Source organism: Anarrhichthys ocellatus, unplaced genomic scaffold (assembly GCF_004355925.1).
Source record: "Anarrhichthys ocellatus isolate YVR2014 unplaced genomic scaffold, GSC_Weel_1.0 scaffold9, whole genome shotgun sequence".
Lineage (NCBI taxonomy): Eukaryota > Metazoa > Chordata > Actinopteri > Perciformes > Anarhichadidae > Anarrhichthys > Anarrhichthys ocellatus.
Genome location: NW_022280039.1, coordinates 3,571,170 through 3,594,238, shown reverse-complemented (window position 1 = coordinate 3,594,238; position 23,069 = coordinate 3,571,170). Strand labels below are relative to the sequence as shown.

At 43.4% G+C, this 23,069-nt stretch overlaps 1 protein-coding gene across 1 annotated transcript; it reads left to right on the top strand.

Annotated features, from left to right (window-relative positions):
* Positions 1–3,735: 3,735 nt before the first annotated feature.
* Positions 3,736–21,311, top strand: mn1b (meningioma 1b). Its single transcript, XM_031849489.1, has 2 exons — positions 3,736–8,107; positions 19,199–21,311. The coding sequence occupies exons 1-2, from the start codon at positions 4,561–4,563 to the stop codon at positions 19,435–19,437; spliced, it is 3,786 nt and encodes a 1,261-aa protein (XP_031705349.1). The 5' UTR covers positions 3,736–4,560; the 3' UTR covers positions 19,438–21,311.
* Positions 21,312–23,069: the final 1,758 nt, after the last annotated feature.

Below are 23,069 nucleotides of genomic sequence, written 5' to 3'. Positions count from 1 at the left end.
GTTTAGCTCCAGAGATTCTCTGGAGTTTTCCTGTTGTTCTGGGAGAGGTGGAAAAGGTGTGGAGCCAACCGACGAGGAGAGGGGGGGGAGGGGGTCTCTGTCGCATCCCTCCATTTAATACAATGGTTCTTTTCTAGATGACAGATGCTGCTTAACCCCCATTGACCCAGAGAGTTGTGATGGCTCAGCTGAGTGACGGGGCCCATACAGGACACCCTAGGCTGTGCTTCATATTGGCCAAACTGGACAGGACACTATCCCCCCCCCAACAAGGGAAGGAATGGTCTCTTTGGGCAACCCCCATGGTAATAAATGTTCATCTGAGGAACACCATGAACTAAGGGTAGAGGAGAGCACCCACTCCCGCTATCTTGTCCCATTGACTGAAATATTGAGACAAATTGAGTCCTAAATCACTACAGAGAAGAGGTATTGTGACGGCGCTTGAAAGCCGTAGACTGTCCATTGTCATGAAGTCCCCTCTGCAGCAGCTCTGAGCTGCATTTATCATCACTGGGGACGGAGTGGGAAAGAGAACGTGCCATCGGTTTGTCATACTTGTCTGTCTCCATCTGAGAAGAGTGTAGTCCAAGCTAGCAGGAACTGTATCACAGTCAGATGATACAAAATCTTAATTTGTTTTTTTTTTATTCTTGTGTTAATTGGGTTTTGTGACACATCGAGCCTTTATCGGTTGAGAAATCAACATGAATCCTGGTATTCCTAAGGGGCTTCACATAGCAGTGATGGTTGCCTCGGCTAAAACAGTTTATGGTTACAGTCTGGGTAAAACTACAGTATAATGATGCTGCATCCAGCTGGCTCTCTGATATGAAAGTGATCCTCTAGCAAGGTGATACTGAGTGTAGGTGTGTTTTTTTTTTTTTTTATCTCCTAGCAGCACACCACACAAGCACAGCAGCCTTCAGAACATCTCAACAGCTCAACATGCTGCTCCTTCCTTCTGGAGAAGACAGGTACTTTACACCATGTCTCCTTCACAACACAACCACCGTCTCTCCCTGCCTCCTCGCTCTGAGCTGCTGTCCTCTCAGCTGCAAGGAGTGCACATCCACCCCCCCCCTCAAAATTCTAAATATACACACAAACTTCTTCCCAGCACCTTACAACTCCTTGTCCTGACCTGTCCCCACCCTCAGCCCTGACAAACAGCCTTCTCCTCTAGGTGCACGGCTGAGCACATAGCCTTGCTTCTGTGAGCCAGTTTTCACCCATTTGGAGCTGGTTATTTCTTTGCACTAATTATTGCTAAAATTACCTGAAACATCTACAACACTAAAAAGCAAAATTAGCAGTGTTGTAGAAAACATTTTATTGTATTTGCAAACAAGACATTTATTGTGAAATATCATACATGTACATTATATTTCTTTCTATTTACCTCGGCTGCAGTTGTTCTAGAGGAAAAGGAAATATGTTGAATGTAGCAATCATTTTCCTTAATACCACATTCTTAGGGTTCGCATAAAATAACAAGATTCAGCGGGACTGAAGTTTTTTTTTGGGATGGATAATTACACAATACACTGCTTTAACGCATGACAACAAATAGAACAGATTTGACAAAGTGATAATAGATAAGTGGTAAATTATTTCCCACTTTACACTTTTACTCGCAAGTGTTTTGTATGATTTATGAACCAAATTGCAGTATTTGTCTGCTACAGGTTCATATTTCAATTCAAAAATTGTATTTACAGCATGTTCCAGTTTAGATCTTTGCCTCATATCTAAAAGTTGTCTCTGAATGCTTCAGCATGGACGTTGGCAGCCGCTAGGTGGCACTGTGTCCGTTTGGTAAAAGTCCTCTTGATTTCCCCCCCAAAGGTACAGAGATGTCTGACACCAAATCCTCTAAATGCCCACTGTCCATAATGTTGTGAAAATGACAATATGGTGTTCTCATTTTACCAAATAAAATGTCCATGGTGGTGAATGGAAGTACATTGTGTTCAGTATTCCCACCTGTTCCCTTTATTTCAAATATATACAGAGTTTATAAGACACCCCAAAATACACACCATCCAATTAATTGTAATACACATCTGAAATATTTTTAATATATCACCACTAACATTTTTACTAGGCAGTTTCAATTTGACACGGGAAAATAAATGTGAACTCGGTCATGTCAAAATTCACGAGAGGAACAAGATCCACGGAATCTCCAAAATTCCCAACGACTAGATGAATACACTAAGAGACAAAGAGAGAGAGACGTGTGAGCTCCAAACAACATGAACACACATTCTCAATTACATAACAATAAATACAACATCCGAAACATGCCTATGCAAAACTCAAAGTATGGTATACAATTAAAATTATTTTTAATTGTTATGGCCGACTTCCTTCTATTGGGATTTTTGCCCCAAATTTACATGAACATGAAGATTTGTATTTGCAATATTTGAAAGTCTTATCTCAGGTTATTGCACCACTTAACCTTGCACAGATAACTTCGGCCTTTGTAGGCTTACCGCTAATTGACCTATGAAGTAACTTATCCTAATTTGAACTTTGAAAATTGTTCTATTTTACAGACTATAATACTAAGAGAATGCTATTGATTATCGGAACCGAAGCCCAATATCATCCACATGATTTAGTTCAGATGGTCTTTTAAGGAGGATTTTTTTCCCCCCGTTGGGACACATATTCACACACAGGACTGGGACGAGTTTGATTGGACACCGGGGTGTGAGCGACACACACATGATAGAATATTAGTCTATTTATACCTTTATCCCAGCATCAATATTAGCTTAGATATTTAGGCTACATTTCTGATAGGTCGTCATATCTCAGTCAGCACGTGCTTCCAGTCAATCCACTGAGGACAATGTTGACGATTTCATCATTTTACACATGAGAACATATTTAACATCCTCAGCATTGGTGATTGACACAGATTAATGTGAGATTGTCTTTCATTTATACAGCCTGTAAACAGCTATTCCTTCAACAACAGCTTGTTGTTACTGGTGTAAGTCATTGCATTAAGCTATATGTCGTTGCAATGGAAATGTTACAGGGCTGGTCACTGCATGGATGAGCGGGTGCAGGGGCTAAAAAAAAAGTTTGTTCATAGGTTGAGGAGGGCTAGAGCAACATACTACTTTAACAGCAGTGTGCTGAATTTCACTTCATCCTCCTGTGGAGGATATGAGAGTTGCAGCAGTGTTTCCTCACCTCATTTGTTGTAGACTACAATTCTGTGGAAAAAAGAAGATCCGTTTGGAGAAAATCGAATTATCTTCAGGACCAGTTTAAATGTGATGATGTGACAATACATGAAAACATTACATTTCAAGCGAAAGCCATTTCTAAGATCTGATTTTCACGCAATCTCATGGACCACCTTAAAAGCATTTGTCCCGCCCTGGATGCTTTCTTTAGTCGTTCTGATTGGCTGAAGGCTCATTGATGGAAGCGGCTGCAGAAATGCAAAACTTGTTGCTGGCTCACACAGCGCCAAGCGGCAGAGCGGAGTGAGAGTGTATCTGTGAATCGCTCCAAAGTGCACTCAGACCACACCAGACAAGACTCGGTAAACGAAGGGACGCACACATTAGGAGCGAAACGCATTGAAAGGACTTAAGGCAAAGGCGCTTCTCTGCAAGGCGCATGACCGGCAGCGCGTGAAGGATGCTGTCCAGCCGCTCCGTAGTTGTGGAGTGCGGGTAGTGCATGCAGCGCTACTCCGGGTCCAGGTCCAGGTCGCGTTTACGGACGCTCCGGTTCACGGACGCTCCGGTTTCTCCGGTGCCTGGGTCGGAGATCCCTGTTTGTGGACTTTCAATCTCGCTGGACTTTTGATTACGTGCCTGCTCGGCAGTTTGCGTGATTTTGAAAGACATCAGTGGGCAGTATTTATTCAAAGAAATCATTTTTTTCCTCTAAGCTACAGGGGTAGTTTTATCTATAAGGCTCCAATTGGACTTTTTCATTGTTTCCAGAATGGGACCTTATACAAAAAAGTCGCTCTGGGACTTTTGACATCGGACTGGAATATAGAAGTAGCTGACAGAAATCGTCATATTACCTGTTCGATCGCTCCAGTTCTTTTAGTTTGTCAAAGGAGATGTTTTTGTGTCATGTTCGCACTGAAGAAATGCGCACAGAAAAACTTTGGAATATGGTAGGTCACTCATGCAGCGAGTTAAATAACAGTGTTTTATATGCGTTTGCTTAATCAAAGACAAAAGGAAGAGCAGTCAAGTGCACGCATACATACGCGAGCAGGGACACAGTTTACGTGCGTATTTGGACACAGTCTATTCCCTCTCCCGTCCGCGTCTTTGGAGAAGTTGAAAAACAAAAGCAATTGATTCACCACAATTATAACTTATTTGGTGAATTTTAACATTTAAAGAATATAAAGCAGTTTGATCTTTAGAGTAATACAAACATTTGAACAATTTATTGTATATCTTTTTTTCTTTTTTACTTTTTGGGGACAGACGGTAAAAAAAAAAAACAGACAGTGTGCTGATGTCTGGCAAACTTGCCGTCATGTGGGATTGATTGCAGAGGAGTATGTTTGGGCTGGAGCAGTTTACTTCTCAGATTAATAGCAGAAACCCTGGCCAGTCAGAGAGAAACATAAACCAACCGAGACTGAACATGGGCTCACATTATAAAAGCTCAGGTTTTCACGCTGGAGGCCCGCCGGGAGCCGTGGAACCCGGCATGGGCCCTCTGAGCGAGCCGCAAATGCTCGGGCTCAATATGAACATGAACGGAGAGCAGTACGGGGGCTTTCACCCGCGGGGCCACTCGGACATGCATGCAGGCGGCGGACTTCAGCAGCAGCAGCAGCAGCAGCAGCAAGGACCCATGCATGGATTTTTTAACAACCAGCAACCTCATCAAGGACATCCTCACGGCCACCAACCTCACCCCCACCAACCTCACCCTCATTTTAGTGGAAATTTTGGAGGCCCAGAGCCAGGGTCATCATGCCTGCATGGTGGCAGGCTAATGGGCTACAACAACAATGGCATGGGACCACAGCAGGGCTTTGGAGAAGGATTTGATCCTCTTGCTGAGGGACAGGCGGGGGATGGCTTTCCCCAGCAGCAGCAGCAGCAGCAGCAGCGGCGGCCTGGTAACATGCCTGACTTTCAACATCACGGTCCTCCCAGTGGCAGCCATGCTGTCCCTGCTCCCTGTCTACCCCTGGACCAGTCGCCTAACAGAGCAGCATCCTTCCATGGTCTCCCATCCTCCTCATCCTCCTCCTCTGAGTCTCATGGCCTAGAGTCTCGGCGGATGCCCAACCAGGGAGCTGTAGAGGGATTAGAGTATAACTTCCCAAGTGAGCCTCCATCTGGACATTTTGATGTACATGTATTTTCCCCATCAGAATCAGAATCTCAGTTACCCCATTTTGCGCCAGGAAGGCCAGTTCCCAGTGGTAATTTCCCAGTGAACCCTGGCATGCCACGGACATCAGGTATGCCAGGCATCTCTAAGGGACACCAGCCGCCACCCCAGCCCCAGCAGCCTCAGCATGGAGTGTTTTTTGAGCGTTTTGGAAATGGTCGGAAGGTGCCCGTGGGAATGGAGCCGGGGGTCAATGCAAGACATCCTCTCATGCAGCAGCAGCAACAACAGGCTGGCTTGATAGCCAGACAGAATCCATGCCCCCCTGGCCTCCCCCGACCCCCTCAGGCTGAGCCCAGCTCTAATAACCCTAACATTCTGGATGGAGGGGTCATGATGCCTGGCCAACACAACCAGTTTGAATATCCCATTCACAGACTGGAAAATAGGGGTCTGAACCCCTATGGGGACCCCATGTTTAATATGCAACAGCCAGCTCCTCCTCCCTCCCAACAACCGCCAAATCAGAGGCTGCAACACTTTGACTCTCCTTATATGAACATGGCGAAAAGGCCTAGATTTGACTTTCCTAATGCACATGGCGGTGAAGGCTGGTGTGGCGGAATGGATAACCACCTCTCTCCCTCTGCCTACCCCGGCCTGCCTGGGGAGTTCACCCCACCTGTGAGTGAAGGTTTCCCACCAGGTCCCCTGCAGCATCCAGGGCCTGAGCAACAGTCTCTGCAGCAGCGGCAGAATGCAGCCATGATGATAAAACAAATGGCCTCGCGCAACCAGCAGCAGAGGATGAGGCAGCCCAGTCTGCAGCAGCTGGGTCACCACGGAGATGTACCTCCCGGCCCAATGACTCACGGAGGCCCAGTCGGAAACATGCCCCAGCCCAACTTTGACAGGGAGAATGCTGGCAGGATGCCCAACATTGATGGACAAAATCCTCATGTAACTCAGGAGAACTCCTGGTTCCAAGGGTCCCACCCACCAGGGGAGATGATGTCACGGCGTATGGGTGGAGCGGGTAATGAATCGGGGCCCCATGACATAGGGCTACAGCAAAACGGAGCTGGAATGATTTTTAGGCCAGGCATGGGCATGCAGGAGCCCATGAGAATACCAGGAGATGGGCATGTTCAGGCTCTCCATTCCCCGGGCATGCACTCACAATTCAGCGGCAACATGGGCAACCTCTCACAAATGCAGTCTCCAGGAGCAGGGACAGGGCATCCGAATGCCCCAGCAGAGAGGCGGCCAGCTGACTTTCCTGCACCTCCAATGGGAGCACAGCCAACATTTCCCTATGGGGGGGCTAACCGTCAGGGGCCTGCCCACAGTGCTCCCCAGGGGGTGAACACCTCACCAGGGAGCTACCCTCCTCAGTCTGAGTTCCCCCCAGGCCAGCGGTCGTCTGTTAGTAAGCTTGGAGCTCTGTCCCTTGGGAACTTCAGCAAAACCAGCGCTAAAGACAGTGTTTTTGGCCAGAGCTGCCTGGCGGCTCTTTCCACGGCCTGCCAGAACATGATCGCTAGCCTTGGGGCCCCCAATCTTAACGTAACATTCAACAAGAAGAACCAAAATGAGGGCAAGCGAAAACTGAGTCAGACAGAGCAGGACATTAATAGCAACACATCTAATGGGACTGGCAGTGCTGGACCTGAATATTTTCAGAGCAACACTTCCCAGAACAGCCAGATGCCTGGCACTGGGAATAGCAACCCTAAGCCTGCAAGTCAAAGCCAGACGGTGCAGGGGGAAGCCAGTGCCCTCTCCCCAAATTACAACATGGACGCTACCCCATGCAGTGAGGGGAAGGCAACAACAGGGAGTGGGAGAGGAAGAGGCAGGAGGAAAAGAGACAGTGGACATGTGAGCCCTGGAATTTTTTTTTCCCCTGACAATGGTAACCCTGTTGTAAGTCCAGGCCAGCAGACCCCCTCTGCTGGTGTTGGGGAGAGGGGTGGGGGTACGCCCCACGAGAAACACCTCCAATCACCCTCTTGGGGTAAAGGAGGCGACCTAATGTTGGGGGATCAGGCCGATTTGATGTCTTCCTTGGACAGTGGCATTCAAAGTGTCGCCAAGTCTGACAGTAGCTCACCACGAGTGGACTTTCCTGACGATGTCAGCACCCACTACGGCAATGAGGATGAGGTGTCCTCCAGCTCAGATGCAGGAGGCGCCTCTGCCACCAAGCCTAATCGCAGCCCTATGATCACCGGCTCCCCCAAAATGCAGAGGAGTGACCATGGGTTGATCAATGGACAGAAGCCCCTAGTCATGGGCATTAACAATCATACTACCTCGACCCCAGAGAGCTATGGACTGAATGCTGGTGGGGGCACAGGGGCCAGTGGGGTGAGCCACCCAGGCACTCCTGGGGTGGAACAGGTACGCACCCCATCCAGCACCTCTGGCCAGGAAGAAATCCATCCTCTGGAGATTCTGCAGGCCCAGATCCAGCTACAGCGGCAGCAATTCAGTATCTCTGAGGACCAGCCCCTGGCCATAAAAAATGGCAAAAAGAGTGGTGACTGTCCCTCACAGAACGGAGACAATGAGCTGGCAAGCTGCAGTCCTGATGCTGGGAAGGGCTCAATGGGCACTATTGACCTTGACACCCTCATGGCAGAGCAGCACGCCACCTGGTATGTGCCCAGTGACAAGGCTATGATGGACGGGTCAGAGGATGACAAGGCCATGGGACCATGGGAAAAGAATAAGGGCCAAAACATCAGCAAAGAAGGTAAATAAAACAGTTTTGTTTCTTTTGCTATATTTTACCCACTTTTCCTTCTTTCTTTCTCTCACCCACTGTGTCTCACACTCACTCTCACACATGCAAAACAGACTTCACTAACTGATGAATTATGCTCAATAAATTAGTTTACATTTTACATTTTCTTCCTTTTAAAATGCCATACTTATTTGATCTGAAATGCAGTGTGACATCGCATACATAATAGGTAAAATGCTCTGGTAACGCTGATAATGGAGGATCTTTTGTCCATATTGTGCGGCCAGAAAGCAGCCGTCTCTGTTTAACTGGTTCTTTGAATTTTTGAGGCTTAGACTACAGAAGGAATACATTTAGCGCCATTCAAGTCTTTACAAAGAAAATAAAAAAGAAGATGTATGTGGTATTTCTCTTGTTAAATTGGGTCCGTTTTGAAGAATGTAAAAATCTATATATTTTCAGTGTGGAGCAATTTTAAATGCCATCTGACTGAACAAAGTAAACGAACGACAATGTATTTTTATACGTTTCTTCATTGTATAGGCACTTCAAAAGAGCAGCTCAAGTAAAGTAAACATTTCCTGAGGTTCTTTATCTCGGTTTTCAGGGTGAACAACTACATTGAGAAGATTAATAGCTTTTTGAGGATATGCGTTTGCGCAGCGGGGTTCCCCTCGCCTTGTTACGTGTTTGTTTTTGTTATTACCATGGGATAATACAGAGCTGGTGAAAGTGGATTGATTTTAGATTGGCAGGACAGGATTTCAAGGATTAGATATGGAGAAATGAATACAGCCATTCAATTCCAATTTTATTTTACGTTGGAAATATTTAATTTAGGGACCTTTTAATACTTTTTAGTATCTAGTTTGAAATTGTAGTTTGATTGTTGTTCAGCAGTTTATTATTCATCACTGGCTCTTTTGTCATTGGCAACTGATTTATCATCGTAATGTAGTATACAAATATTTCGGCAGTAGTTTAAGAGTCTTCAATACAAAGTTTATCAAAGAAAATGTAAAATGTTCTGGCCTGAAGTCAACAGAGGCTTTTTAACAAGACGGAGATATTACATTCCGCAGATGTATAGGTTCATACATGTTTTATTTTAGCTCTTATATCAAAATGCAGATATATAACTTTACTGTTACGTTGCTGCGGTTTAATTTCGTTTTCTAACTCTTCTTCCGATAATAATAATAATAATAATAATGACAATAATTAATGTTGTTATTGTTAGTTAATATGAATACTACTTTATCATGATATTTTAGTTTTATTAATATTATTTTGTAGGCTTTAATCGTAATAGAAAACACTTTGTATGCATTACTGTGCATTGTAATTGCAGAATTAGGCAAGTTGTATTAATTAAAATATGTTGGTTTTATCTGTTAATTTATTTCTATTTTATTTTTTATTTATTTTTCTTCCTTGTTTTTTGTTGTTTACGTTGGCTATTTACAAATAATTTCAAACTAAAGCAGCAGACAGAAATGGTTGATGTTTCTGCATAAGAAAATCTGGAAGAACTATTGTCAGGGCTAACCTACCGAAAGGGTTGTGGATTTATGGATATATAATAATGTGGATGTATAAAAATATTGATAGCGCCTAGCGCGTCTCGAGCGCCTCTTTGTTCTGATCATTGCGGGTGCAGAGAGGGGCGGGGGCGCGCACCGCGCGGAGTGTGGAGTCCAGGCGCATTGTTTATACGAGACTGAGCACAGGGTGTCGGTACTAACACCAATGCAATTACTTCGGAGGACCACTGTAAATGGCCATTTGTGACTAATATCATCGGTCACCCCAATTATAAATCAACAGAAAAATAACATGTAGTGAAGGCTATATTTTAATTACAGCCAGAATGATCAAAACAGGTACATTTCCCTTTAGGCAGGTATTTGTTTTCCTCATAAATGGTGCTCACAGTCCTCAGCTAAATTAGAAGACAAATGACAAGACTATTGAACAATGTGGCTTTTTGTTCCTATTATTTCTTCCCATGACTACTATATATATATATATATATATATATATATATATATATATATATATATATATACACACACAACACACAAACAGAATAAAATGGAGCATATAAGGTGTCAAAAGTGAAAGAAGCCCACTGATGCCAGGAGATGATAAGTAGCCAAATATAATCACTTTGGATATTGATTAATGAGTATTATTTTGAGTCGGAAACCCAGCACTGATAAGCAGTCAGCCACAGTCACCCTGTTGCTCTGACTGTTTTAATTTCTCTTGGGCTGATGGCACATTTATTAATATAACTTCATAAAAAATCAGTAGGTATTTAAAGGCAGAATAGTCTAATTTCTGCTCTCATTTCCTCTCCCCTCCTCTCTCTTCCTATCTCCCGTCTCCTTCTCTCCACTCTTCTCTCCTCTCTCAGCCCTCCCTGCATGGACACGAGGCATGCAGCTCTGGAGCGATCGATAGCTAGTTAGCACAAATCACGGCTCCTGACAGTTTCTCATTTGAGTGCTTCAGACAGCAAAGATGAAAAAAAGGGTGGAGGTGTATTTGGGAGGGGGGGGTTTCAAGATTGAATTTGATGCTTAGGCTACACAGAAGGGAGCAAAATAACATAATAATTTAAGATAAGTCATAGCCCACAGAGTAGTTCCATGAGAGCCAGCATCCCACAGGCTTTTCACTCTGCAAAAAAATGTCCACGTCTACCAGTCAGCCTAGCCCTCAGTGTTGTGAACAAAATTCAACACTTTATGAGATAATGTCACTGACACTAATTTGAAATGAATCAGGCCAATTCATAAGACCATTAGCATTAACTAAATGTAACTTGGACAAGAACATTCTTAAAATATTATCATTTTTATTAGGAGAAAATGAATTGATGTTTCCTACCTATAATAACTTGAAAAAACATTTTATTATCATCAGCACAATATGAATATTTTTTGCGGTGGAACTATTCTTAATGGTTATATGAGATATGAAATATAGGAAGATTAGTTTTCTAAAGTTGATTTCATACCTACATGTCCAACTCCCTTTTCCATCAGCATGATTTAGTCCTCTCAAGAGTGTTGTTGAACTATGCATAAATTATTTTAATTATTAAACAATTAGCATGATATCAGGTTATTTATTCGCAAAAAAACCATTTTGAATACCCGATTAAAAAAGAAAATGTTATTGAAAATGCATTTAAATGAAATTAATTGTAATTATAAGCAGAACTTTTGAGTGCTTTCTTATTCAACTCTACCCAGAATGTTACTAAGGATATGAGGAATATATATGTTTCTGATGAGAGTTAAGTTTTTGAGAGCTCATACATGATGCGTATTTGTTGCGTTTTATTGTTTGCTTTTTTAAATCGCTGTTGTACAGGAAGTTAACTTTTACCGCTTGAGAATTTAAAGACGTGAGTTACGGTGTTGTGTGTACTTTGGCGATGCAGAGGAGTTTGCTTCAGATGAGTTGATTGCAGTTAAAGTAAAAAAAGCTGGGAGGTCAAGGGTCAGTTATTAGGTTAATGTTTCCATCGCTCTGTGCCTTCTTCACTATAAGTGCTCGAGGTGACGTTGTGTGAAACTTCAGAGGGACCCCAGATCGTTTTGTGCCGAGGTGCGTTTGTGTTATCGCTATAAGCAAGAAATACTACAAGAGCCACACATCTTGCCATGTTTCGAATAAGAAGTTTCATATTTAGCCTTCTTCTGAATGTTTGAATGTGCACACAAGTTGCCGATACAGGTGAAATTGTGCTTGTTTGTAGAGGAACTTTACTCTCAGAGCTGATGTATGTTCACCCAGTGGATCCCAGCTCCCCTTCTCTGTGCTGTATGTTCAAAGTGATGCGTGCCGCAGTAAGGACCCCCTTTAAACCCCATATTTGGCCTCCTCTCTTTGTGACAACATGTATCTCAAGTTTTTCACCAAGGCACAGTTATACCTGCCGCTCTAAGCACATGGCCTGCATGTGCAAGCCCGCTTCTTGTGCTCCCACGGAGGCAAAGAGTCGAGGTGTATGCGAGCAACTTTTCCTTGTACGGTGTCAGTTAATAGCATTTCCTCTTTTTTAAAATGTATTTTGCGCTCTTCCTCTTCCCTTCACTTCAGTATATCTTAGCCAGAAGCCGACCGTTTATTTGGAAACTCATGTACAGCCTTGATAACAGGCAACCAGCAGGCGTAGGAAGTGATTCAGTTATTTTTATTTTTACTTTTTGCCACACACACACTTACTTTTTTTTTTTTAATCAGCGCAGTTAAAACATTTCAGAGTTGACCCTGTGGAATAGTTTCACTCTTCACTCTCAATCATCAGCCCATAAAAAGCTCTAATCATGATCAAATCTCTTTCGCTCTGACTTTGACAGGTTTGAAAAGAGGGAACTTGCATCTTATCACACCTACTAGAAAGCACTTAAATCCACTGAAAGAGCCGTATTGATATTCCACCATGGAGAACAATCCTGTGAGACTGCCTTTCTTTGACATTTCAGTACGACAACAACCCCACAAATCACACCAGTAATTTCTATTTCCTTTTTCTAAAAAAAGTAGAAAGTGATTGGCACATGCTTAAATGTGGAAAACAGCTTGGGGCAGTCTATGTTATTTACCTGTCATTACTAGGTGTTTCATATTGACTTTTTTACAACACACATCCACTAAACCCCTCGCTCACTCCTCTACTGCAGTAATGATAATCATTATGATAATCATAGCAATTAGCCCTGGTAATATTGTTTCCAAAAGTCATAATTCATCCTCAGGCAACTCCTTTAAGTTGACTTGGTTATTGACGGGTTGATCGGGGCTACAAGGAACAGCTAGTTTATGTATTTAAGTGCATACATACATAAATACATGATTCAAATGTTTTTTTATAAACTAACGTCCTCTTGAACAAAACCATCACTGGTGTGGACACAGAAATAATTTTCCTGTTATGTTATATTTCTGTTCTCGCTGTATGTTTGTGATTTTGTGCGTGTGTGCTGGTATGCACGAGAGTGTGTGACGAAGGGCAGGTTTGTAGACACTGCAACTTGATAGCGTGGATTTGTCAGGTGTAGACATAAAGTTTGATTTATTTAGACTCTGTGTCAGACTCACGGCTTCAGCCCCCGATCTCAGGTGTCTCGCTCGGTGGAACGCGCTCACTTAATACTAATGTGTTGAAAATATTTGAGTGTGTGTGTATTCGTGTTTGTTTATATGCTGTGTGTGTGTGTGTGTGTGTGTGTGTGTGTGTGTGTGTGCGTGCATGCATGTGTGCTCTATGTTCTCGGGCTTTTTGCATGACATTGAGCACTAGTGACAGTCAAAGGAAGCCTATTAAAGAAGCGTGTTTGTGACTGATGAAGAGAGAAAAAGATGAACAAAGGTGTCAGGCCTTGCTGGATTTTCAACTCTTCAAAATAGCAGCTCATCCGGTGTTTTGTTTTCCCCGGGGAAGGGTGTTAGAATAAAATAAAACTTGTCTCAGCATGTGGTAAATATTCTCTCTGGATGCAGCAGGGAAGGGAATGCTGAGTTTATCTGGGAGATGCACAGAACGAGGAGTTTCAAACCTTCGATCGTGGATGTATGTGACGTGCCTCCAAATGTCCACTGTCTTGTTGAATGACTGCCGAAACAGGAAAAAAAAAGAAGCTACTGAAAGGTTTCTTGGGTTCATATGTTGCCCGGGATACAAGTACAGCTTTTAAAAGGTGTGTGTGTGTGTGTGTGTGTGTGTGTGTGTGTGTGCTTTCAGAGGTTTAAATATTGTCACGCTGCCAGCAGCATTTATGTTATTAGCCATACAGGTAGTCGTCAGGCGCCTTTAATTTGTATTGAGCAGTTGACAAATGGGTTTTGACAGTGGTGCTGTTTCTCCTGGGTGACAGAGGTAGAGGCTGATGGCGTGAGAGAGAAAGTAAGAGAGATAGTTTCGTTCATGAGGCGAGTGACTGAGTAACAGCTTTGCATTTATGGAAGAGAAGAGAATTTAATTCAAACATGTTTTTACATCAGTTACATCACACCATGACTAGCTAGTTTATAAACAACAGCAAAAAACAAAATAGAGAATATCATTCAAAAATTGTATTAATTACTCAGATTCAAATAATTCATAATATTATACAAATAATCATCAAACTATGCTTAAAACTTACTGGAATCACTTTATCTTACATTTTGGTAAGAAACAAATGTTTTTTTATTGCATCACAGATAGGACACGCATCTTTCTTTAGGGGACATCCTTATTAGTGAAAAACAAACGAATCATAAGGCCCTTTTGAATACGTAAAGGTTAAATTGTATGAGTCTGTTCTTTCTTATAATTCCTGTATTTTTTAATATCAGGCCCTCGACAGCTTTTTCAAGTCACTCTTATTCACGTCATTCATTTGGATAAAGCAAACCCACCTCGATCAACTTATTGAGTTTGCTTATCGTGATCTGTGGTAAAATATTATACCGACCCATCCCCAATCTGTTTGTACTTTTGCAGTCCCTGGAATAGAATTGATAACTACTATTTTCATTCAAAACAAAAGCCTCTATCATGCATGTGCTTCTAACTTAAAAATTGACACTGTTTTCACGTGTGGTTGACCTTTTCCAAAAAGGTGAAAACACAGAAATGAAAGTGTTGCAGCACCGTGTTGAAACAAAATAGAGACAGTGAAGTAGATCAATATGTCACCGACTTGGACGACACACTGGACAGGTCCTGGACATGGTTGTGAGTTATGAAGGAGGCACTAAATCACTTCCCATGTTCTGATTTGTGTCTGGTTTCCTAAGCACTTCTTGTGGTCAGAGGGGAGGGGGGTGGATGGGGGGGGGGGGTGTATGAGTTTGAGGGGATGGGAATGGGAATGTTGCTCGCGAGAAGGTAACAAATTCTATGGGCGATGCCTGCCTGGGCAAGTTTTTTCCCCTTTATGTTGCAGGCCAGAGAACAGAGAGGAAATTCAAACCATTTTAACCCTTGTGTGAGAAATCCTCGCTTCTCTGAGGGAACGGTCACACGTCGGCAGTTGGGTTGGGGTTGCAGGGAGCCTGACGTGCCCCCTACCTGCCCTGGGGCAGGGGATACCTGGGATAATACCTCTTTTAGCCCCCATATGATGTACATCATTAAGACTTTCCTAAACATAACTGTACTTGGGGGATATTTTTCAATTTTCCTGAAAAACGACCTATATGTCCTGTCACTTCTGAGACAGTGATGAGATGCTATAGGGAGAACCTTAAGTTGTTGTATTTCCAGAAGAGAAGAAGGCTTTATCTTTGCTTCTATGGCCCTCTTGGTTAACATCAGACCTTTTCTCTTCCCCTTTTTTTGAAATCTGACTTTTCCTCTATGGATTGTGACGGGTGTTTTGTGCTGACAAAGACAGAATCCTCTCACAAGACCATAGTGGTAGTTGTTATGCTAAAGGAATCTGACCTGATGTCACACACTGTCATAGGAGCAGAGGCCTTTGGGTGTTTTTGTCAGCGAGCGGAGCATTCTGATTGGGCTGGTTTGTGTTCACAGAGGATTGGGTCGCGCCCTCTGGAGCACAAGGTTAAAGGTGAAGTGTCGTCATGGAAGTAGAGCTTGGGAGAGAAAGGGCAGAGGCCTGCCGCATGGGATTCTGGGGCCTGGGAAATCAATTTTGACAGTTCTGAGGATCTTGCACCGAAGAGAAGCTTTTCTTAAATAAATACATTTCATTCAGATTCTTTTCTGCCCTACTTGTTTTTTACAAATAGTCACAATATCTGTGTCAGCTCAATCTGTCTTTATTGTAATTGTGCTGATGTTGTTAGGATTAATTGCAAAAAAAAATTGCACACTAACACTTATTATTATATTGCCATAAAACACTGTCTTCAAGCAGCCATTGTTTTCCTCCCTGTGCTGCTTCGAGTGTGTTGAGTGTGTGTGATATGACATGTAAACCCGTGTCAGGCCGTCAGCTCCCAGACACATTGGTGTCAACCAGAGCTGTGCGCTGTGCTCCCAGCCTTCATGACACTCGAAGCTCTACTCATCTCTGTAAATTGTCTCTAGCTGTGTCTGTGAGACGGCTCCAAAACCCCACTGCTGTGTGTATCTGTATGTATATGTGTGTACGTGTGTGTTTGTGTGCGTATTTGTGTGTGAGAGCATCATCACCAGGCACTAAATAACAAAGTACTGCACTTGGGGCGAGAGATATAGGGATATAAGTGCATCACATTAAATTCAGTATTTATTTAACACATCACAGTGGTAATCTTTTCTGGCTGTAATGTGGTTAAGGATATTTAGGTGTATTTGTTGCTCGGCGCAGCTGCTTGCGCTGTTACTGTTCCCTTTTTATTAGGTATTTTCCCCCTCGCTTGCTGATGCTAAGCACTTGTTCCCTTCAGATGAATAGGCTATTATTGAGATATTACCGTGGATATGAATTCTACGTTAGTCTATGAACAGCCATAACAAGAAAGATCTTATTATATATAATAACAGATTTCCCCTGCTTGTAAAATGTCATGGTGATTTGGGATTTAGACTTGTGTGATGTAGAATTTCACACTGCCTTTTCCACTTGTGAAGTAATGCGCCGCCATGGATAATGCTTACAATTTAAGGGTAGTGTCTTGATCTTTTCCGTAAAAATCACATCCCTTGAATCCCCTTTGGCTATCCTTTAATACTGGGTGATATTTTAATCCTGTGGTGGTCAAGTGTTTGGCTTATTTTAGTGGTGTATTTTGCATATGCTGTTGAATGAAAAGTGTGTTGTAACAAATAGCAATCAGCCCATTCAGCAGGACTGCAGGTCTTCAACGTGAAGAGATGATAGAAAAATAAACTGAAAAATATATTACATTTTTTTTCTTTTTACAGCATTTCTTAAATTGTGTTTATAGATTTATTTAAAAATCCAGATTTTACCTGAACATGAATCCTGAGATTATACAAGCAATACATTTGTAAGTGTGTGTGTGTGTGTGTGTGCAAGAAAAGAGAGTTATCATGTTTGTAATTCGATCTATATGTCCTTGCATTGAAGCTGAGTGACGCGTAGCTGGGATTGTATGTGTGTTTCTGTTTATGTGGGTGGGTGTGTGTGTGTGTGTGCATGTGGAGCAGCAGCTGAGGGCTGGTGTGGGTATGGCAGCGGTTGGCGTGTTGTGTGTTTTTGGCTGTGCGTGTTGTCAGTTTGCTGTGTGTCAGTAGTGAGCCAGGGGAACGCTTGGCTGCCTATTCAGGCCGGTGCGGACCCTGCTGTGCCCAGCTAGCATGAGCTGCTGGCGGGTGCTTGAGGGCACAGCGCTGGGAAGAGGGAGTGTGAGTGGGTGGAGGGGTGAGGGGTGAGGGGTGGGGGGGGATCCGCCATGCTGAGGTGTATGACTGGACCCTCTGGCAAATGTTAGATCTTGTCACTGCCACCACCAACGCTGCTGTAAATCCTCATTTCTCCCTTACCCTCAGCCGCCCCCCACTTAAACCATGTTTCTAGTCCTTGGGAGGGAGATGGAGATAGAGAGAAATTCACAGAGACCGGCAGTCAGAGAGAGAAAACGAAACGGGGAACAACGGGAGACTTGGCTGCCTGACCTTTTACCAAATCCCCCCACTTTTCCATTCCAGTGGTCGTAGCCCAGACAGGCTGGGGGGCAAGCCTGCCTCACTGCCTGCATGTCTGCCTGCCTTCTTCTCTTGGTTGTCCTAGCTGCCTGGCCTGCGTTGGCCTTCTCTATCCTGGCTGTGTTTTGTTAACACTGTGTCACTGCTGCCTCTGGCTTTGTGAAAGCAGAGAGAGAGGGAGATGAAAACAGTAAGCGAAACAAAATAAAAATAGTTTAAGTAGCAGAGAAACGATGAGCTAAAAAAAGTGGGGAGACAGGGTTGTGGATGATATGGAGGTCTGTGCGGCACTTCTCTTGTCTCTCAGGTGAGCAGCAGACTGACTGGAGTGTTGTGATCTGCAGCCTCTGTGCCCAGACTGTGTCGTCTATCACAGCCTCTCCCTTCTCTGACTCATGTAACTCAACTTGTCAGAGCTGTTTTCTGCCTGTCTCTACATTCAGACACCCTGTACCTTAAAGCTCAAGTGTCTTTGTGCAGCACACTGATCGGCTCACCATCCACATGGAGTAAGTCAGGTGTATATTTTGTGTGGTGAGAAGATGGGTGAAGAAGCGGACGGATTTCAGTGAAGGATCCCTAACATCTTCACACACACTTGTTCTGTGCTTTGGGCTTCCTTGGAGGCAAAACCCAAAGCACACGATGCAACACGAGTGTCATAACGCATAGCCCCCTTATATTACCTCTTTCCTAGATGCCGTGTTTCTCTTTCCCCCAAACTGTTATTCATTTCTGCCCTTTTCTCCCTCAGTATGCTGCAGTCTGTCTCTCAGCAGATGAAATGACGCTGCGCTTTTATGTATAGTTTAGCCAAGCACTTCCTGTCCTCATCAATCTTCCCCATGACTAATTCATTCGTTACACGGCACAAAGTGATTTTTCTCCTTTTATGAAGCATGCATCTCAGACGACGGCATTTCTTTTTTTTTTTTAATATATACGTATATATATGACTTAATCAACCCGTGTATGGATTTTCCTGGAAGCTTGGTGAAACCATTTAATATGAGGCTCCATACCTCGGTGGCACAGGGTCGATACCGTGGCATGGTCATTATACCACTAAATTGGGTCAAGCAGGGTTAAAGGCCAGTATTCTCAGCGCCCTTTGACCCTCTGACCGGAGGTCATGCGGGAGGGCTCCACATTTGCACGCCTGACTGGGAGCAAATGAATGCGCGTATGTTTGTGTATGTGTTTTTTCACTTGTATATATCAGGCATGAGGAGGTGGAGTGTGAGCAGAGGAAGCTTTGCTTACAGCCTCCTTCTCGGTTTGTATTGACGGGGTGGTGGAATAGTGTTGAATTAATTTCACAGTGCAGATTTAGAGTGGGAAGTGTAAATGACACTGATTTAATTAGAAGTGTGTCTATCAAATGGTTCATCTGTATCAGTAAATGACAACTTGCTTGAAGTTGTTTTTCATTTTTGTACAGTCTTAATTATAATTTTCCTCTCTGTGCTTGTCTGCAGAATCAGAGCTGTCCCAGAGTAAGGCTGGAGCTGGGGCCCCAGGAGCCGGAGGAGGAGGAGGAGGAGGAGGAGGAGGAGGAGGAGGGAGCAGTGGAGGTAACCACCTGCAGTGCCTGTCCGTCCACTGCACAGACGAGCTGGGGGACAGTAAGGGCCGAGGCGGGCCTGTCTCGTCCTGGCGCTCTCTCCACTCTGATATCTCCAACCGATTTGGGACATTTGTGGCGGCACTGACTTGAACAAAAAGCAGACCCAGCGGGAAGAAGGAAAGAACATTAAGACGAAGAAAAGCTTCAAAGACAATTATTGTTGATAACGATGATAATGATGATGATAAAGTGTTGATGAGGCATCTGCGAACAGCTCCTGCCTGTTCAGGGACAGAAAGACATTTACACTCATAAATGAAAACACCAGAGACACTCACTCTCTCTCTAATCTTGCGCACACTCTCTCTCTCTCTTACACACACACACACACACACACACACACACACACACACACACACACACCTACCTTATTTTTTTCTGATACGCAGTCACCTTTTAGGACACTCTTTCACATACTGCTGGACAATACAGCGCGGGCTCCCCTACTCAACAATGCCCACATCTGGAAAACCTCAAATCAATATTTTTTTTTTTGTTCTTTGTTGAAGAAAAATAAAGAAATGTCAAAAGGAGGAGACGACAAAACCAGAAGAAGCAGAATAGGAGATATTCAGTTGTCATTGGCTTTGATTGTATAACAGTTGTGTCTTGTGATACGACTCCCCAACACACACACACACACACACACACACACACACACACACACACACACATATTTACTCAAATGAGGCTATACTGTTTAATTAGAAGTGGCCTGAACACTAGAAGCTAAACTAGAGGAAGATCGAAAGAGGGGTGATTTTGCATGAATGTAACTCAACTCGTTTTTTTTTGTGAACACAATTTTCCCCCTCTTTGTCAAAGAAAATGTTAACCTTTATCATTTGCTGCTCTTAATCATTTATGATTTATTGTAGTTCTCTATTCTTTTTATAGGCAAGAATAACTTTCCTTTATTCTGTTCTCTTCTTCTACTCACCTCTCCTATCAACCTTATAAGCTCAGCTTGCATACAATTTAGCCAATGAGAACTGAAAATGGAGGTCAAGGGATTGTTTAATAAGGGAAATGAAAAAAATACTATTGGTATTGCACATGTATAATAAGAGAAAATTTGCTGTGTGTTAGGCAATCTTGTAATCTTTAAATAAAGCTTCTGTTGAATTTGAATTTCTGAAACAATAGACGGAGGACTGTGACGGCAATTTACGAACTGATATTTGTTTTTGGTTTTCATTTTTTAATAATATGTAAAGTGCAGTCGTCTGTTTTCCTGCATATTGTATATATCTGTATATGTTTTATTGAGTAACTAAATAACAATAAATATGACGTTAAAGGTGGATTTTTCTTTTGGCAATTAATTTTGTTCTTTAGAAGTCTCCAAATAAATAAATCAGTCACGGCAACAGACCTGAAATAGTTTGGTATTCATTGCACCTTAAGTATTCTGTTTAAGGAATATCCAAACTGTAGAATATTGTGTGTGTGTGTGTGTGTACCTTGAGGGTCAACAGTGAATTACAGAGGTGCCTGCAGTATATCCCCAAGAGATGGATGTGACAGGAAAGTTTTGGACTGATGCACAATATCCTGAAAGCCTGCAGGAAGCGGTGCCATATTGAAGCCAGAAGCAGAAACATAAGGAACATTAGAAAATGTGGCTTCCTCCTGGATTTGGAAGCCAATACGATTAATGCCATATACACCCGCTCACAACCTGTCACATTTTATTTTCTTTGTCTTTCTTGACATCTATGACACATTTACCTTCAGAATAGTCATTCGAATTTTACTCCAAATACAACGCATGTAACCAAAAATGTAAAATTGCAACCATTTCGCAATATTTTATTTTCTCCGATACTAAGACTGCTCTGATTTGCCTGTTTTCCTCATCATCTGTGTTGTTTTTGGTGACAGTACACCATCCTACTAACCACTCCTCCCCCTGCAGCTACACGCACGAACGCACGCACGCGCACACACACACACGCGCGCACACACACACACACACACACACACACACACACACACACCTCCACCTCCCCTCTACCCACTCCCCAGGCCCTCTTTGGCTCACCTGCGCTTTATTGGCCATCTGCATGGATGCTTAATGCTAATCAATAACTCCCCTGTGTGCCAGCTCTGAGGTGGAGACGTCAATGCTAACCTAACAGGGCTAGTGATCAACCTGTATCACTGCTGTCTAGCATACACACATGCATGCACACACTCAAACTGGAGCTCCCTACAAGACCCTGTCTGTGTTATTCAGGTGTGTTTGTGCTCGCTGCTGTACCTGCCGCCTGCTGTGTGGTATTGCAGAGCCTGTTGAGAATGTGATGCTCAGATGCTGCAGCGTTAGCAAACAGCAAAGACTGGTTTTGTTAGAGACTGTCATGTCACCTGGGAGGGCCAGTTTAGGGAGGGAGAAGGGGGGAGAAAGTGAGAAATAGCTGGGGAATAAACCTAAATAAATAAAACTGAAGCTGGAGATTCTCTGTTAGGTTTATTCACTGAATCAGTGAAAAATTGTCTGAATACTCGAGGCAATTTACTCTTTTGTTTACACAATTGTTTGCACGTCTTAATCTTAATCTTAATTAGATACTTCCAAACACTTTATACCAGCACACATGTAAAGCATTTGGTGCCAATCATTTAGTCACCTTTCTATTGTTCACAGAGTACACATTGTACAAAGGGACAACCTGTACACACGCAATAATGACGCAGGTTTGACTAGTGTGTGACAATAGTGCCTGCACGACAGAGTAGCATATGTTCAAAAAAAAAAGTTTGTATTTTTCAGGGGCTGCTTACGGATCAAAAAGGTCAAAAAGCTTTGTACTTTGTATTTTTGCACATGCCAAGGTTTCAAATTTCCTCTAAGAGACACCACAGTCTGTATATGCCAGGAGATTCCTGTGGTGCGATACTGCCTGCCTGTCTTGTTTGGCTGACCTCTTTTATGGCGGGGTAAGCTTGTGCTCACATGTTTGTGATGAGCACTCATGCTGTAGACAGCTGTTAAACACCAGGTTATTGTTGTGTTCCCGAAACTCTGTTGACTAGTTTTGCCAACTCGAAGATGAAATGCCAGAATGAATTTCAGTCATGTTGTCCCATTATCTACCTCAGTAAGAATTTGTTTCTGTAATAGATAAAAAATATTTTTAGGTACAAACCAGAAGATTACTTGTCTGGTGTATGTCACATGGAGCTAGAAGGGGAAGATGTACTCTGCTTTCCCAAACATGCCGGCTGCGTAGCCACGGCCGTGTGGCCAGGCACAGCGACAAAGAGGCTGTGCGATATTGGCTCCGGTCAAGATGTATGGTGCTGGACCTTTTCCTTCAATGGGCTCCTCTGCGCGGCGGCCATATTGGGAGGGAGAGTACTGTGTGGTCGCCTGAGAACTTGTGTGTTTCCCAGCCAACGCGCATCTAAAGAATAACAATTTCACTAGCCATGAAGACCATCCATGGAGCCATGGGGGCCTTGGCCAGAAAGCTCAGCCAAACACTCTCCTCTCATGCAGCTTTCTATGTACTCCTATAAATACATCTCCTATTTGTATAGAGGCGATATGCATCTTTGGGAAAATACCACAATGTTGACATAAGAGCACCCTCTACACCCCCTACTCCTCTTTTACTGCCCCCTCCCCTCTCAAAACTCTTTCTACCCCTTGCTGAACCTTTCACTGCCAGAGAGAGAGAGAGAGAGAGAGAGAGAGAGAGAGAGAGAGAGAGAGA